The following is a 17,062-nucleotide window of genomic DNA, read 5'->3' on the forward strand; positions in this document are numbered from 1 at the left end:
TTGGAGGAGGTTTGCTGTCATCAGACATGGAGAAAAATGAAAAACGTTTCAGGATGAAACACTAATGTTTTCGTGCTGGTGGAGACCGGCCGGACTCTCACGTCTCAGCCTGGTTATAAGCATTTCTTTTTCCAACAGGGTTTATCATAGTTCCTTGACACGATGCAAGACAGACAACATTTCCTCGAGTGGCAGTTGCAACGCTAAACAGGCTGAACATGCTCCTGTACGGTTGTTTGTTTGAAAATAGAGAATTAAAAACCAATTTTAAGAAGAGCAACATTAGCGCCCCCCCCCCCCCCCTCCCTCACCCCCCCGCACGTATACCGAGTACTGCGCAGTGGAACTCCTGCCTTTCTCGGCTCCTCCTTGCACACCACACCTTTCTGTGAACTCTCCCGGCCGGGCGCGGTTCCCAGGGTGGAGTTATACCGCCACTGCTCCGAGAACAACTACAACCAATCTGCATACTTAGCGCGGCCGTTACAGCTGTCGGTGCACTTTTTATTTTCCCTCCGGGCCTGCGCTTCTCTGGAAGCCCGTTCTGTCGATCCGTTCACAAGAGGGGCGCTGAGTTGGGAAGATGATGGCTCCGGAGCCGCTGCGATCAGTGACAACCATCCGGGTCGCGGAGGATACTTCGCTCGCGCTGCCCTCCGACAACAAGTTGCGGTCGGGACAGCAGCGCGTGCTGGACCAGGTCCACAGCATTAAGAGGAGCAAGTCCAAACACGGCAAGAGTGTCAGAGCTCCTTCTCCTACAAGTATGGAAATAAGTTTCTACAACTATAATAAAACAAAAAAACAAAACCCAACGTGTCTGTGGGGCTCGTAAACTGAGCGTTGTGTTACCTGAGTAAGATGCGTCACACAACTTCCATTGAAGTAGCACCGCTTAACGGGCTCGACGTGCTTTTTTTTAATGTGCCACGTTATCCTTTCCTTTTTATTTCTTTCCTTGTTTTTGTATAACTTCACAGGCGCATCTAAGTTGTAGGTTGGAAAGTAGGTGGTTCAAATATGTTTCGAGGCTTTTTGGTATCAAAGTGACAGTTTTGTTTAAAAAAAGAAAAGAAAAGAAAAAAGACCCGCTGTGTGACACTAGCAGGTTCCAGCAGGCGTGAGAAAGGCGTAACGACGATTGTTGACGTAAGAATTTCTTCTGAAAATGGGTTGAAACTGCGCTGTAGGAAGATTTTACCCTTTAACAAACACTCGATTGTAAATGGGGAGAAATCAAAGCCGGAGTTGCGGACGCACCTCCGGCTATCAGGTTGCCTTCTTCAGTGTGCAGCTGCTTTGTAATGTTTGAGTTACTTCTAGGATCTTAATTACCTTCAGTTGTTGTTTGCTGTTATCTAAAAGGACGTGTTCACTTGTAGCCTCCGTGTGACACTCAGTGATTGTGTGTGTGTGTGTGTGTGTGTGTGTGTGTGTGGGGGGGGGGGGGGGGGGGGGTTCAAGTTTCTGCTTTTTGTCATCATTCATACATACATACATACAAATTATTATTATTTTGTAAAAGTGTGTGTGTCTCATATCTTTCTTTTTTTAAACAGGTCCACCTCTGCCGTCTTTCAGAAAACAAACAGATTTCGCCTCGTTCAGATATTCTCCATCCAAAGCAAATGGCACCTTCCGCAGCAAATCCACTATGTCTGCTGGCACCACGAAGGAGGTAATTACAGCAGCGCACAAACCTTTCCCAGCAACAGACTGCTTATGCTCAACATGTTTATTTTTGCTCGTTATGTTCACACAGAAACAAATTAATTTGGCTGCTTCCCTGTTAGCAAGTTGGCTGCCACAGCAGATGGATCTGCATATTTGATTGAGAGCTGATTTTATTTTATTTTTTTAAACCAGATGCTCTTCCTGTAAAACGTGTGTCTCTTTCACTAGAGATCTTTGCTTATCTTATCAGAGCCAATAATATGACTAAATCTGCATCATGTTAAAGACACTGCTGAATTCTTGCTGAACTAAATGCCTTTTGGTTTCCAGCTTCTTTAAACAGATATATGCAAGATTGTTTTTGGTTATCTTGTAATTCTCGACAAGAAAAGCAAAAAACAAAATAGATGCTTCCACAAATGTCTGCCCATTTCCAATGTGTGCGTTTACAAGTCGGGGTGTATTTGTGTGTGTGGCATTTCTGTGCCCCACCCTTCAAAATGAGGGGGTTTATGTTTTGAAACTCAACTGTGAGAAATTTAGGGTTGATGGAGCAATTGGATGCAATCTTAAATTCAAGGAGGATGCCTATTAGTCCATATGTTAGTGTTGACACCAAACGGGAAGGCTCGCTCAGTCACTGGTGATTTACGACATTGTTTTAGGAAATGATGATACTGGCTGACGACTCTGTAGCTACACGGGTCTCCTGGTGTTCATGCCTGAGGTCATCTCAATCCATACAATGTTCTCTTGTACCGAAAACCCTGAAAAAAATATGCACGTTTTCTGCTCGTTCGTTTTTCTTCTCACAAACCGGAGTGTATTTTTGCGCTGGTGTGAATCTGTTGTTTTTGAATGTTGTTCTGTGAGTCTTGCCAGGAGCAGTCGGGGTGAAACAACTCATTTACAATATCGAACTATTTGAAATTCCATAGCTAAGTGTAATGCTCATCGTTCTTGGTGTGTGTGTGTGTGTGTGTGTGTTTTAATATTTGTTTGCTGCGTGTTGTCCTGATTTGATCTGACAGTGAGTTGAGGAATGCGGCGAGAGTGTGGTGATGTGCTCTTGCTGATGAAGACTCATAATCATCACATCATGAAACACTTATGTCACAAGGTCGTTTCCAAATAATCCACAGAACAAAAATAACACAAAGTTACTTAGTGAAGAAATTGTATCCAGCAGTTGGAATACAACGTGTTGTCTAGTGCAGCATTTACAAGCACTGCTTGAATGAGACGGCTTACGAATACAATTATTTATGTCTTTATAAAAAGAAAACCCAGAAGAAAGTATAACAAACTGAATTACTCACAGTTTTTGTGTTTGTGCGGTTCTCACATTTTTATTAGCTGAATTTGTCATCTATGGATTACCATATTATCACGAAACAGTCGTGCCCATTAAGTTGCAACCTTGCACGCAGTGGACGGACAGGCCACAAAGATATACCGTTAATGTCTTTGATGCAGATAACAACTTTTTTTCTGTATCTCGGGAGCCACCTCGGTCTCAGTTTGATGGGACTTGAACTGAGCTTTTACAGTTCTGTTGGTGGTTGTAGCCGCTTAGGAGCTCAATCTGCTCATTTTAAGGGCGCAGGTTCGATGCCTGGCTGCTCCAGTTTTTAGTCTGCGTGGGGTTCAGTGTTGTTTGGCAGTATGGTGAACCCAAAGTTGCTCTCTGATGTGTTCATCGGAGTATGAAAGTGTGTAAGTTTTAGATAGGTGTAGAATAAAGTCCTTGTATGAATGGGTGAAGGAGGTGTGTTATATAAAGCGCTTTGCGAGTAGAAAAGTCCTACATAAGAAGCAGCCCATTTACCCTTTTTTTTCCAGTTTCTTTGCTGTTTTTTTCCAGATAAGTTGGCTAACCTGTTATAACTCTGCACCACTCGACTATAATAATAATACCTGTGCTGTTTGATACGGCTTCTTTCTGGCAACACCACATACAGTAAATCTGTGTTAATCCCAGGTATAATCTCTCCTCGTAACAGAAAACAATAAAGCCATTTTTTTATTAGTCTAGTGCCAGAATAGAAGCATTGTACTGTTTGTCTCTGTATTCTGGACGTGCTGAGTTTGCATTTGTCCACATTGTCCTGTGTATGAAAGGTTCTCGTGGCTCACTCAGGCTGTAGCTGCATGAAGGGAGCACTGTGAGAATAAACACACAAACTTCTCTTATCAAGTGTACTGTTGACATATCTTTCTTTCACCATGTTTTTACTGCCTGCTATCATGGCTGACGTATGGATGGTAACTCAGCAACCAGTCCAGTTAGGAACAGGAACGAGCTAAAGACCAATAAGAAAATTCATGTGTGTACCCGGAGCGCCTGCTCCACCTGTAGCAGGTCCTCCTTCATAATAAACTCTGCGATTGAAAAGAGTGAGCTGAGGCTGTTTGGTTTTGTGGTCGTGTAAAGGCGAGGTTTTTCATTTCCTCCTTTCTGTATTTTTTTTCAAGCCAATAGGAGACGAGCATTTAATTTGGTGGATGACTAATCAGTGAAGCATTAGTGAGACATGTTGGGTCCTTACTTTATGGGAAAGCTTGTCAAGTGTGTTTTACATGTGAACAAACGCACACACTGTCGTGCCCATGCACACACTTCATAGATTTCATTTATTATCCTTTTAATTTTGCACTCTTAAATGATGCACAATTATGAGATTAAGCTGGCAATTACATCAAGATCGTGAATACAGGTTTAGCAGGTGCTCAGTCTCACTTGTGCACACAAAGCTCCTCTGTTTGCTCCAATGTATCATCAGTCTTAGAACAGAAATGGCTTGGGTTAGTCTCAAATGACGGACATTTTGTTACATTCGCACGTATGGTCATTTGCTTTATTCTACAGGTTTCCTGAGTGTAAACCGAGAAAAGGGAGGATAGGAAGTGGCACGCAGGCTTTGTGTCAGTTGAAATTTTCCTGTTTTGGGTTTCCGGGGATCTTTGAAAACTGTTCTTGTGGGAAACCAGGTTACTTACCTTACAGAGAAGCCTTGAAGTTAAGATGTTGTGGAGTTTTGCAATGTGTCATTTGTATCTCTGTACTTTTGGAAAACCAACGATGCAAATGTTGCTTGGACAGTAAGTAAATCTCTCTCTTTTGACAATGCAGACGAGTCGTACTCTATCCACTAGAAATTCTGGAGGAAGATATATGAGTACCTCCGGTGTTTGGGAAGAGAATATCAGTGCCTCCACCTGGCCAAAGACTCCCAATGGGATAAAACCCAGTAAGAGTGACCCTGCCTTGGCTCCACCTTTTTCTCCTGCCACTGGACCTGGCATGGTGATCATTTTGTGTTTTACATTTTTTCTGTTCTGCGTAGTTCACATAGAAGTACCAACAAAATGTTCTAAACTATTTTTTGTTGCTTTCTAGAGAATAAAAGGACAGATGGCACAGGGCCAAAGCACCTTTCAAACTCGAACAAACAGACACAGTGTTTCATCAGTGACTAACGGTAATGCGATCACCAGCAGCCAGTCGCGCATAGTCCGGATGCCCTCCACCCAGTCTCAACATGAGGGCAAGATGGGTACCATCAAAATGGAGAGTAAATCAATGTAAGGTCACCTTTATTCTGGCATTAAAATGTAGCTTAATATATATTTTAAAACTTGAAATTAAATCCAGACTGTTTACTAAACTCAGAAGAGCGTATTTCTTTTCTAATTTCCTACCCTTGCCTACATTCCTGGGTGTGTTTCTCCAGGATGAACAATCCAGACCTGACCCTAAAGGAGGCTGTAGAGTTTTTGGGTAGCAGTGAGGAAAGTTACCAGCAGTGGGGAGCAACTTTCATCCAACACACCACCTACACCGACGAGTCTGCCAAATCAGAGGTCCGAGCAGGCACACAGAAGATTACTGTACATGCTTACTGTGAAGAGAAACACGCACTCTGTATAGTACAGAGTTATTATAGTTTTGTATTTTTAATTATTTAATTAATTAAATTAAAAAAGTAATTTAATTAATTATTTTAATTTCTAATTAGCTATTATTTTTATTATATCTTGACTTTCTGTTTTTAATTCAGTTTAGTTTTAGTTGGTTTTGAGAGTAATGAGGCTTTTTAAGAAAACAATTCACTTCAGTTTTTATTGGTTTGCATCATCAGGCCAGAAGTTATTAGAGAGAACATCCTGGTACTTTATTTACTTAAAAAAATATGATCCTCTCATGTTCCCATACGCAAAGCTTATGCACACGTGTGATGCACTTTAAATAAAAATGCATGAGCATCTATTAGTTTCTGAAAATAGGTGACTATAAGCAATGCTAATGCATGATTTGCATACTACTAATTAATAAGTAATGAGCTTGTAACTGCTTTTGCTTTCATATCACATCAAAAAATTCTCTCCACCTCTCCGCTTTGTATTTCTGTGTTGCAGGTTTTCCAACTCGGGGGCATTCCTACTCTGGTGGCCCTGCTGAGAAGCGGCAATCCTCAGGTGTGCCAGGTTGCTGCTGGAGCTCTGAGGAACCTGGTGTTCAAGAACCAAAATAACAAACTGGAGGTTCAGCGCTGTGGTGGTATAGCGAAGGCCCTTCAGCTGCTAAAGGAAACAGATTCTACTGAGACCCAGAAACAAATTACCGGTAGGAACTTTGACTGAGATAGAAGACACTGACATATCATATAGAAACAGAAATGAGGTAGTAGTGATTCCAGTAATAATACAGACAAATGCAAAAAAAAAAAAAAAAAGAAGTGAAATAGAGCGAACCAATTTGATGATGGATGAAATGCCCAGAAAAACAAATGGACTGTCTGGCTTTAAACAAAACTAAACACCGGTTGCATGTATTCTCCTTTGGTTGCCATATTATAGGCCTGCTGTGGAACCTGTCCTCTGCCAACGAGCTGAAGGAAGAGCTTGCAGCTACAGCACTGCCCGCCCTGACTCAATGTGTGGTGGTGCCTTACACAAGCTTGTCAGACAGCGGTCCGAGTAGCTACATTGACCCCTCTGTCTTCAGCTCTGCCACAGGGTGCCTGCGGTAAGAATAAGTCTTTGTAATGACAGCGATCAGTCAGTTAATATCTTTTATACAGTGGCTATAAAAGGGATTTATATATGTTATACCATCTGTTTTCACTTAATTTAAGGGATCACGTATGTATATTTATATGTATGTACACGCTGCAATGATGATTTCATGGTGGTTGCAGGAACTTGAGCTCTGGTCGGGGTGGACAGAGGCAGGCAATGAGAAGCTGTCCTGGCCTTATCGACTCCCTCATGAGTTACATGAAGTCCTGTGTGGCAGAGCAAAACCCCGATGACTCGGTAACCACTTAAACACACAGTTAACTCTTTTATTACCAACAATTCAACCTTTTCCCATCAGTTACAAGTATTCATAACTTTTTCACTGGTAGTCTAATGATTCCCATATAACAGTACACAATCGGGCCGTGTGGCCAAAATGCAGAGTTTGTTTTGTCTGCTGTCGTCATCGCATCAGTAAAATCAGTAGAGCTGAAACAGTTAATTGATTTTTCAGAGACGTCAGTGACAGAAAGTTAACCAGTAACCGATTAATGATAATTTAGCAAATTGGTTATTAGTCTTTGTTGATATATTGATTATATTGTTTTTGTCATTGTAAACTGTCTTTCAGTTCTGCTTGTAGAGCTAATCGGTATTGAAGATAAGAGATAAGATAAGATAAGATAAGACTTTATTGATCCCACAACAGGGAAATTTTTGCATCACCTCAGCTCAGGTACAGATATCAGAAGAAAATACAAAAATACAAATAAGTGCAATCAATGAAAAAAAAGTAAGATAATACACTACATACAGCACACACAGTATGTGATTATGGATATGGTTGGAAATATGCAAGACATAAACTGTATAGCTTGACATAACTATTGTACCACTACTATTCCTATTTATAGATACACACACATGTACACACTAAATATACATATGTATACATATACATACATATATACCTGCACACGTCCATACACATGGAGGGTCCATTATGCATGAAGTGAAGTGGTGGATGTTCAGTGTCCAGTGACTTATGACATCGTGACTGAGGAGTTATGGAGTCTAACTGCTGTTGGGATGAATGATCTGTGAAAGCGCTCCTTCCTGCAGCGAGGGTGTTTCAGTCTCTGGCTAAAGGAGCTGCTCAGCCCACTCACAGACTCATGCAGTGGGTGATGTGGGTTGTTCATGATGGATGTCAGCTTTACTAACATCCTCCTCTCGCCAACCACCTCCACAGACTCCAGGGGACATCCCAGCATGGAGCTAGACCTCCGCACCTGTTTGTCAATCCTGCTCCTGTCCCTGTCCGTGCATCCACTCCCCCAGCAGGCCACTGCATAGAAAAGGGCAGATGCTACCACAGTGTCATAGTATGTCCTTAACAGAGTCCTACAGAATAAATAACAGAGTCCTGCAGACTCCGAAGGACCTCAGTCTCTTCAGCAGGTGGAGTCGACTCTGGCCCCTCTTATACAGGACGTCTGTATTTGTAGTAGGGCTGCCACAAACGATTGTTTTGATAGTCGACTAGTCACCGATTATTTTTGCGATTAGTCGACTAATCAGATCATCATCCATTGGAGTAAAACGTACAGCTTATTGCACCAGCAGCATCTGCTCTTATATAACTATCATTAGCTTACAGCTTTAAGTGTTTAAGGTCTGTGCTAACTAAAAATAAAGACAAGATGATAGTTTATTAAATTTTAATGAAATTTGCAGATTGTCTCGGTGAAGTTTAATAAACTCCTTGCTATCTAAAATATAACAGGACACCGGAGTAAATTCTTGAGCATCTCACACTTCTGATAATCAGCTGTCTGCTTGACGTTTATTCAGCTGTGTAAAAACTATAACTTTAATCTCAGCCAAACCGATTTACTCAGGAAAAAATAAAATACTAAAGAAAGCCAAACAATAACATTTGTAAGTTATCTAAGTGACTTATATATCATGTTTAACCTGAGTAGCGAAAGACGGTGGTGGGTTTGAAAACGATTTGCCCAGAGTCCGGTGTTCTCACGGCTCTAGTTAGCCTTGCCCCCGGCTAGCTATCGAGCTAGTGGGTAACAGACGTCTCCGAAAACGTCGGAGCGCTTTTGAAAATATGCGGTGTCTTGATAAACTGAGCAGATATTTGAGGTTTACACAGCTACATTCTCGCCTGAAAATATGTTAAACGTTTATTTTGTGGCCCAGAAAGAATAATAAGAGTAATATTAAAACTAACTAGCTGCCGCCATTGTTGGAAACTGAGCAGGGCCGCGCTATGAATTCTGGGACACAGTCTTCTTCTTCGGGGTTTAACGGCAGCTGGCATCCTTGTACATGCAGTGCTGCCATCTTCTGTTTCAGTCCGTTATTACACTCTTAAATCCTGCTACTTATTCCTGCGTCTTTTGTGATCTTACAAAGCTTCAAACGACGCGTCGACTATTAAATCAGTCGTCGACGATTTTGATAGTCGACGTAATCGTGACTAGTCGACTAATCGTGGCAGCCCTAATTTGTAGTCCAGTCCAGTTTATTGTTGAGGTGAACACCCAGGTACTTATAAGAGTCCACTATCTCAGTGTCATCAGTGGCATCACCAGCCTCATAATCATTGGGCCCTTCTTTGTCTTTGTGGCTTTATTGTTTTTCTGGTTCACACCAGTTTGTGTGTTTAAATTGTGCGTGAGTGAGCAGTTTTCTGTTTTTGGAATCATATCTTGTGACGAATCCTTGTGTAGTCAAAGTTGTACAACATTTATCTTGCGTCTCCTACAGAATGTAGTCAGTCCAGATTCCAAATGTGTCTTTATGTTTGTTTTTTAAAAGCATACCCATGTGAATGTACATATGCTCACTAAATTACATGCTTATTATGAATCTGTGCGTACCTGTAATTTGTGGACGTTTCAGGTGTGGGTGTGTCCTTAATTCTATGTTTATGTTAATGCAGAGTTTACACAGACTTCATTTCATGAACTAAAGCATAATTAGTGAAAGTGCAGGCAGAGATTATCTCATCGCACAAAGAACATAGAGAAACATAGCGTTACCTTGAATAGAGCTTCCCATTTGATCCAGTTGTAAAACAGTGATCTCATAATAGTATATAAACACAGGTATGTAGTGTTTTTTGTGAAACATGCAAACAAAAAGCACTTTTATATTTACTATTAAGTATGAATTGATGACTGTTATTAGCTATTTTTTTCTACTGCAGTCTAAATATGTTGTCAGCAGACTGACTGTCTTTCTAGTGTCTGACACTAAAACCGTTGTCCAGTTCATCATCAGATAGGTCTGCTATGCTGTTTATGAGTCATAACAGACAAAAGTATGAAAATAAAACCTTTAATGTGAACTCTCTCCTGTTCTTTAGTCCTTGGAGAACTGTGCATGCATCCTCCATAACTTGTCCTACAAACTGGAGCAAGAGTCCCCCGTGAGTTTCATAAACTACAACCCAAGTAGAGATGCCCAACACGAGAAAAGCCCCACAATTGGATGCTTCAGCCCTAAGAGCAGCAAGGCCCAAAAGACGGTGGGCACTAAGCACAATGCCTGTAGACTATTTTGTTTGTTGGAGTCTTTCATTTAAACTTGCCTTCTCTGCTTCTCTCAGTTCTCCTTTGATACTGTGGATGCTAGCCCCCCATCAGGTGTTAAGTGGTTGTCCCATCCCAAAGCTATAGACACCTACCTGTCCCTCCTGGAATCGTCCGAGAACAAAGCCACTCTAGAGGCCTGCTGTGGTGCTCTGCAGAACCTCACTGCCAGCAAGGGAAACGTGAGTACGAAGAAGTTAATTATTAGGATTATGGTGTTACTCTGTAACTGGATTAGCTCAGGTTGATTTATGAAAGAGGAAAGATGTGAAAGTTTTGTGAGAAAGGGTGGAGTTGTCTTTGTATTTCAGGTTTGTAGATGAATTTCACTTGTTTTACAACACAAAACATCTACACGTTAGTTAACCGTGTAAGTCACAACATAATGTAATGAGCTATTGAGCACATTTATACATATATACATGCATGTTTCTCTGATTCTTTTAAAAGAAACTGTACATGCAACAAATGGCAAGTTGCCCTGTGTGACATTCATACTCCAATCGATATAATTCTTTAACTCTTTTGAAAAGTGTTTTCAAGCCTCTTCAGGCACCAGTTGTAAGGATCTGTTTTTCCCCTTTGTCCTGTGCAGAGCTCTAAACCGTCTTATCATTTTCTTTTCTGCTTCACAGTTTAAAGGTGAATCTTGTTCAACCTCTTGCAGTTATTCTCCCATATACAGCGATGTGTGGTTTTGTTGTGTTTGTTAGGGGTTCCGAAAGAGACTCAGGCGCAGGCCAGGGTTTTCCTTTAAGCGAAGGACAGTGCGTTTATTTACAGTGAACACATACACCAAGTGGCTATATACAACGTGCAGGGGAAACGGGTCCGGGTCGCCAGGGTCCGTGGGAAACAGGGTTGGGAGAAGGGTGTTCCACACTTTCTGTACAAAAAGTTCCCCCTTCAATCACTCCTCTCCGCATCGGGTTCCAAAAACGATCTACACAAAAAACGTCGGGTTAGCAGGATAATAATAAGAAATTCTCAAGGTGAAGGTTAGCCGAAACACAAGTCTAACTGACACTGATAGCTCAACGATCCAGCGAAGACTAGTGCAGACTCGCCATCTAAGTAGTGCAGTAATCAGCTGGGATCAGCGGCCGGTGTGGTGATGAGCAGGTGTGTGGGCCAGCAGCGGGAGCCCGCAGTGAGCATCGCTGTGGCGAGAGAGAGAGAGAGAGAGTGAGAGAGAGGGCGAGAGAGCAAACAAACCACAAACATATTGCCCAATAGAGGATTGACCAGCGGGGCACAGGGACCATGACAGTGTTAGAAGTGAAGAAAGCTATATTCCAGTTATTAGTCACGATTAACTGGTGACACCAGTGTTTAAACCAGCTGAAGCTGTTCTTAAACTTTCCTCTGCCAGCTCCTTAGTGCAGATTCTGTATAACGTATCAGTGTGGGAATATGTCTGGAGAGTTCACAGTGACTGGCGATCCAGCCTCCTCCACACTGGCCTTAACCAAACAGGATGTTTCCTTCAGAGGCAAAGAGCAGCTGAGGCCAGTGTCCCAAGCTGATTCTCCCAACACTGTCTAGAGTTCATGTGTGAAAATGGCACATGGTTACAGACACTACTAAACATTTTGAAGTGAAGAGAAGAGCCTGTTCTTTGACATAAATCTCATATTTCTAACCTCCTTAGACCTGAACTCTTCCACGGCAGCATTTTTAATTTCCCTTTGATATTTGGGCTGATTGGGACCTGATGAATATAAAAACAAAGAATTACCTGATTTTTTTATTTTTTTTTTACCTTATTTTTGTTTCTAAGAAAAATCAGAGCCACATATGAGGATATTCATTTAAAATTTCGATAGAACAGTAGCAGCATAATGTCCTCGTAAGTGGATATCAGGCCCTTGTAGAGCGAAATTGCGTATTTTGGTCTAAATAACCCAAAATGTGATGTCCACATATGTGGAGGTTAAGAAAGTTTTCAGCAAATTGCCTTTTCCTTAATTCCGTTGTGGGTGTTGTTGATGTTTTTTCCCCTGTGTTAAATAAACACAAAAATTAAATAAATTCCTCTTTGTAACCATTTCAGGGGTCAGATGCTGTGAGCCAAATTTTGGTTAGTAAGTCCAGAGATCTGAGTCAATTTGGACCTCTGCTGAAGCCATCTAACCCGAAGCTTCAGAACACTGCCTTGTCCTTGTTGGGTAACATGTCTCGGACCGACAGTTTGCAAGGCACCATGGGTAAGAAGTAGGATAATGGTAGCGCACAAAAGACTTTGACTATCCAGTTTTCAGATATGCAAGTTTAGTCCACATACAATTGATTTGCTGTTTTCTTTTAGCAAAGCAGATCTTGCCTCAGCTCGGAGAACTCCTGCAGGGTGGGCCCAGTCAGTTGGGAAATTCTGACGAGTCTGTAGCAGCAGCTTGCAACACAGTGCTAAGACTGATGTCAGCAAACAGTGACACCAGCAAGAAGGTCATCAATAATGCCGTTATTCGGTCGCTATTTGACCTCAGTGAAGACAAGTGAGTGTTTTTTTTAAATATCATTTGCAGAGGTGGCAAGCTTCAGCGTGTTTCTATGACCGATGATGACTTCTTTTCTTTTTAGGAAACTTACCAAGGGAAGCAGCGCAGCCTCGCTGCTGCTGTACAGCATATGGCAAGACAAGAATTTGCAAAGCTCTGTGAAAAAGGTAAATTAGAAAAGGGAGAAATGGCCTAATGGTACAGCTGAGGTGACGTTTCAGTGATGTGCTTATTGTCTTTACATTTCATGCTAGTTCATGCTCAAACTTCCTTGCTGGGAGGGCCCAGCTTTATTGGTGGACAAATGGATGGGTGTTTATCATGACTCCTCAGACTCTTCACTTTCCCTTCCCTTCTGCCACACCCAAAACATCAGTGAATAAAGAAACATTAGACTGGAATCCTGGTAGACTTGTTTTCAGTGCTCACGGTTTCATACGGGAGGAGTAATCCGTGGAAAATTGGGGCTGTCGCCCCCACAATAAAAGCCTGAGGTGGAGGATCGAAGGAATATGAGACATTTTCTTTAGATTCATGCAGCTATGTTCACCTTATTAACACTATCTGCACCATTTCTGTCAAAGATTAATGCGTCACTAGTAAAGAAAAAAATGTGACAGATGAGTAGAAAACATTTTTCCCCTCGCCGCTCTAAGTTCAGAGGGCTTCACAATTATTGCAGGGGTGTGTTGCAAACACCACGCGTGTTTGCGGACTAGTGCATCTCTGCAACATCTTTAACTGATGGAATCTATTGAACCCACAGATGGGGTTGACCAAATCAGCCTTCATCAACGACAACATAACCCACGTGGTCTCGCAGCTCGAAGGACAGTGATCGGGCGGGATCGGCAGCAGTAACCGTAAAAGGTACGATTCCAGTTTGAGTGGCTGTATTTGTTCACATTTTCAGACCAGTTGGAATCAAAGCAACATGAAATCTGAAGATGTCTTTTTTTCTCTTTGCCACTCGCTTTTCTTTCTTTTCATTTCCCCTGTGTGCTTGTGCCCGTGCTTGCAGATAGAAACCGACGTGTTCAGACACTGCTGTTGCCACACCCTTCCAACGAAGACAACAAAAAAAGAGAGAAAAAGGATGCTTTTTATTAATACCATCTGGATAGAGCCTGACAATTGCTGTTCATTGATTGATGCTTTGTACATATTATAAAGGAAAGAGTGCTTTTAATTTTACAATTAATCCTGTGGTCTGTTTGGAAATGTTTGCCTGTATCTACGTAGGTAGGCTGAGAGTGCTTTAAGACGTGTGTGTAGTGTGTGCTGAAACTGGCTTGTTTTAGGTTGCAAGTCCCCGTACACCAGGCAGCCACCGTACACCAGGCAGCCACCGTACACCAGGCAGCCACCGTACACCAGGCAGCCACCGTACACCAGGCAGCCACCGTACACCAGGCAGCCACCGTACACCAGGCAGCCACCGTACACCAGGCAGCCACCGTACACCAGGCAGTGTGGATTGACAGTTTTACGTGCAGCAGAATGTTACTTGATTCCCATCACTGTCAAACGTGTCTGCACAACTACGACTACATAACTAAAAGTTATATGCAGAGAGAGGTCTGAGCAGCCAAATATGAAAGCTTTCTGACAAAAATCAAAGAAACAAATATGACTGTATTTGTGGTATAATTGCAGTATGTTGAGAAATATGATTCAAAGAAGGTTGTTTCTTTTAAAAGAATAATAATATATCCCCACCACAGCCCCATTTCTTGATTTCCTTTAGTGAAGGTAATAGATTTTCATGTTGAATGCACTAAGAATACATAAAAAAGGTCCAAGCAAAGATTCACTTTAGCAGTACTTTGATTTTCAAGGTTAGCAAAGAAGCGCTATTTTTAATGTACAAATGCACTTTTATTTTTTATCAACATTCTGTCACCCTAAAGAGTCAAGCACTAGTTCAACATTTAAATGTGTTTACTTGCTTTCTTTGACATTAATATCATGCTTTTGTTTGTACATGAAATAGAAGCTACAACTGGCAGCTCGTTAGCCTAGCATGTAGACTGAAAACAAGCTCAGAGAATAACTCAGTAGTGTCTTCATTATTCATTAAACCACATAAAACAGAATTGTTGACAGTGGAGGTAAATTACCTTCTCTTGTTTCCAGGGTTTGTGTTAAACTAAGCTAACTGACTGCTGGCAGTAGCTTCATTATATACAGGACAAAGGTTATCTAACTTTTCAAGCAGCTATTAGCCGTGTATTCAGTTTTGGACTCTATCTTAGTACTGAGTGCTTGTCAATATTCACTTTTTTTAATGCTATATATATTTCTTTTTTAAGTATTGCTTTGTTTTCTTGTGGGGAACAGGGACATGGAAAGACTGGGATGTAGCACACAGCATCTAGCACCCATCACTTTGCCTCACTCATGAACTATGTGTAGAAATTTGAACCAGCAGTAAATTATCAGTCAGCACTGTCAGCAGTTAATTTGCTGGCTGACTCTGAGTGTTCTTTGACCTAATTCAGATAAATGTTGTGGAGACAATGAAGGGGTCGTGCCTTCTAACCAGCATTTTAATGAATTACGAACTGTGCGCACCAGTCGAGGGAAGAGGAGCTGCTTTTACAAGTGTGTCATGTTTAATAGTTGTTTTTATTAAAGCAGCTTACAAAGAGGTTATTTGCAGGATATCTGCCATCATAACCGAACTGCCTGTTTATTGAACACAGATTTTAAATTTTTGTAAAACTGAAATGCTTTTGGAAAAACCACCATTACACGTCATAAAACATACCTGCCATGAAACACGGTGGCAGGCAGCTATGGGGCTTTCCCAGGGCCACAGGGTACAAGGCAGGGGACTGTCTTTCTGCTTGGGAAATGGCTGTATTGAGGTTCATTTGATCAATGTCAGTATTTGCTTAGAATGTATATTTTTGAGAAATGTGTGTGTGTGTTTGTGAGGCGCATAAGTAGGAGGCTTGTCTTTCACTCAGAATAAATAAAACATGCCAAAAATATTGCGAGTTTTGTTTTTTGTTAATTTTCCAGCGACCTTTAAAATATGTGATAAATCTATGCATGATTTTCAAAACCGTGAATCACTCTGAAGCGAATGCAATATTCAGAATTGACTGTTGTGAATGAGTAATAATATTTTTCTTTCTTACTGTGCCTTTGTTTTCTGCTGATCCTGGATCAGGCAGGTCTCAACAAGGCTCTTTTGGTCACTGAGTAAATCAGGCGTTTTTTTCTTTTCACCCTTTGAATCCCCAGAGGTTTGTGGGAAAACTGAGACACCAGACTGTTTGGTGGGTTGAGAGCTTGTTTTTTGTTATCAGTAACAACATGACAAACCATTGTTGCTTTGCTGAGGAGAAGCAGTTAAAAACATGATGTGCATTTTCTTTGCTCCTGTGACCAGTTATACACCACATGGCCATCACAAAGACATTCTCAGTGTCTCATTTCAGCGTTTTTGTTCTTTCTTGTGCATATTTTGAGTATTTTCAGACTAAATAACTGGGCTTGTATCTGCCTGTTTGCTGAGAAACTGCAGTTTTTCTCATATGAAACTTGGTGACACGATTGATTGATTGATTGATTGATTGATTGATTGATTGGTAATTTATTTCAACATGTGAACAATATACAAGTACATTTAGAAAAGAAATAAGAGAGAAAAAAAATACTATACAAATTACATACAAAAAAACATTCTGATTAATTTATATGTTGAAAGGGAGTGGGAAGAAGTATACACTTATTTAATCCCACCCCTGTCCCATAAATTATCAGTGAATATTTAGTCAGCTTCCTTACTGATATAATTTGTAATAAAAATAGTGAACAGATTTCTGATATACTATATACTATAATATCACATCATGAATTTTTTGTTTGTTTGTTTGTTTTTAAATAGAGACATTCACTTAATTTAAATATTTTCCTTTTCTTTATAGATCGAGAAGATCATATTTTTATAACTCTTTTTGAACAGTTTTATGTTTGGACATTGCTTTAATTCCATATTCAGTTTGTTCCATAGTTTCACTCCATGAACAGAAACACAAAAGCCTTTTCTTGTAGTACGTACCTTCATTGTTTTGAAGTTACAAAAACCCCTTAAATTATAACTTCCTTCTTTCAAAAAAAAACATACTCTGAATATTACCTGGCAGTTCTTTATTTTGTCCTGTAACTTGAGAAGTTACAGGACAAGAAGGATTTTCCCACCTGCAATATGCATAATGGAAATTATTCATTCTTTTTCAATTTAGT

At 40.9% G+C, this 17,062-nt stretch overlaps 1 protein-coding gene across 2 annotated transcripts; it reads left to right on the top strand.

Annotated features, from left to right (window-relative positions):
- Window positions 1-399: 399 nt before the first annotated feature.
- pkp1a (plakophilin 1a) lies at window positions 400-14,198 on the top strand. Of its 2 annotated transcripts, none has more exons than XM_085345036.1 (15): window positions 400-764; window positions 1,560-1,678; window positions 4,808-4,981; window positions 5,075-5,259; window positions 5,409-5,538; window positions 6,094-6,301; window positions 6,535-6,703; window positions 6,876-6,993; window positions 10,082-10,243; window positions 10,325-10,489; window positions 12,361-12,514; window positions 12,616-12,802; window positions 12,888-12,972; window positions 13,572-13,675; window positions 13,827-14,198. In XM_085345036.1, exons 1-14 carry the CDS (start codon window positions 584-586, stop codon window positions 13,641-13,643), a joined length of 2,109 nt encoding a protein of 702 aa, XP_085201162.1. In that variant the 5' UTR covers window positions 400-583; the 3' UTR covers window positions 13,644-13,675; window positions 13,827-14,198. The 2 variants fall into 2 exon arrangements, with proteins under 2 accessions (XP_085201162.1, XP_085201163.1); XM_085345037.1 differs by having other exon boundaries at window positions 13,831-14,198.
- Window positions 14,199-17,062: the final 2,864 nt, after the last annotated feature.

The sequence above is a fragment of the Diplotaxodon limnothrissa genome, linkage group LG20 (genome assembly GCF_057381915.1).
Source record: "Diplotaxodon limnothrissa isolate DT_005_m linkage group LG20, D_limnothrissa_male_GT1.1, whole genome shotgun sequence".
Taxonomy (NCBI): Eukaryota; Metazoa; Chordata; class Actinopteri; order Cichliformes; family Cichlidae; genus Diplotaxodon; species Diplotaxodon limnothrissa.

Bases quoted from the DNA above. Each gene is read 5' to 3' on its own strand.
- pkp1a (XM_085345036.1), top strand. From the start codon at position 584: ATGATGGCTCCGGAGCCGCTGCGATCAGTGACAACCATCCGGGTCGCG. The intron at 4,982-5,074 runs GTGATCATTTTG...GTTGCTTTCTAG, and splicing joins CTGCCACTGGACCTGGCATG to AGAATAAAAGGACAGATGGC. The intron at 5,260-5,408 runs GTAAGGTCACCT...GTGTTTCTCCAG, and splicing joins AAAATGGAGAGTAAATCAAT to GATGAACAATCCAGACCTGA.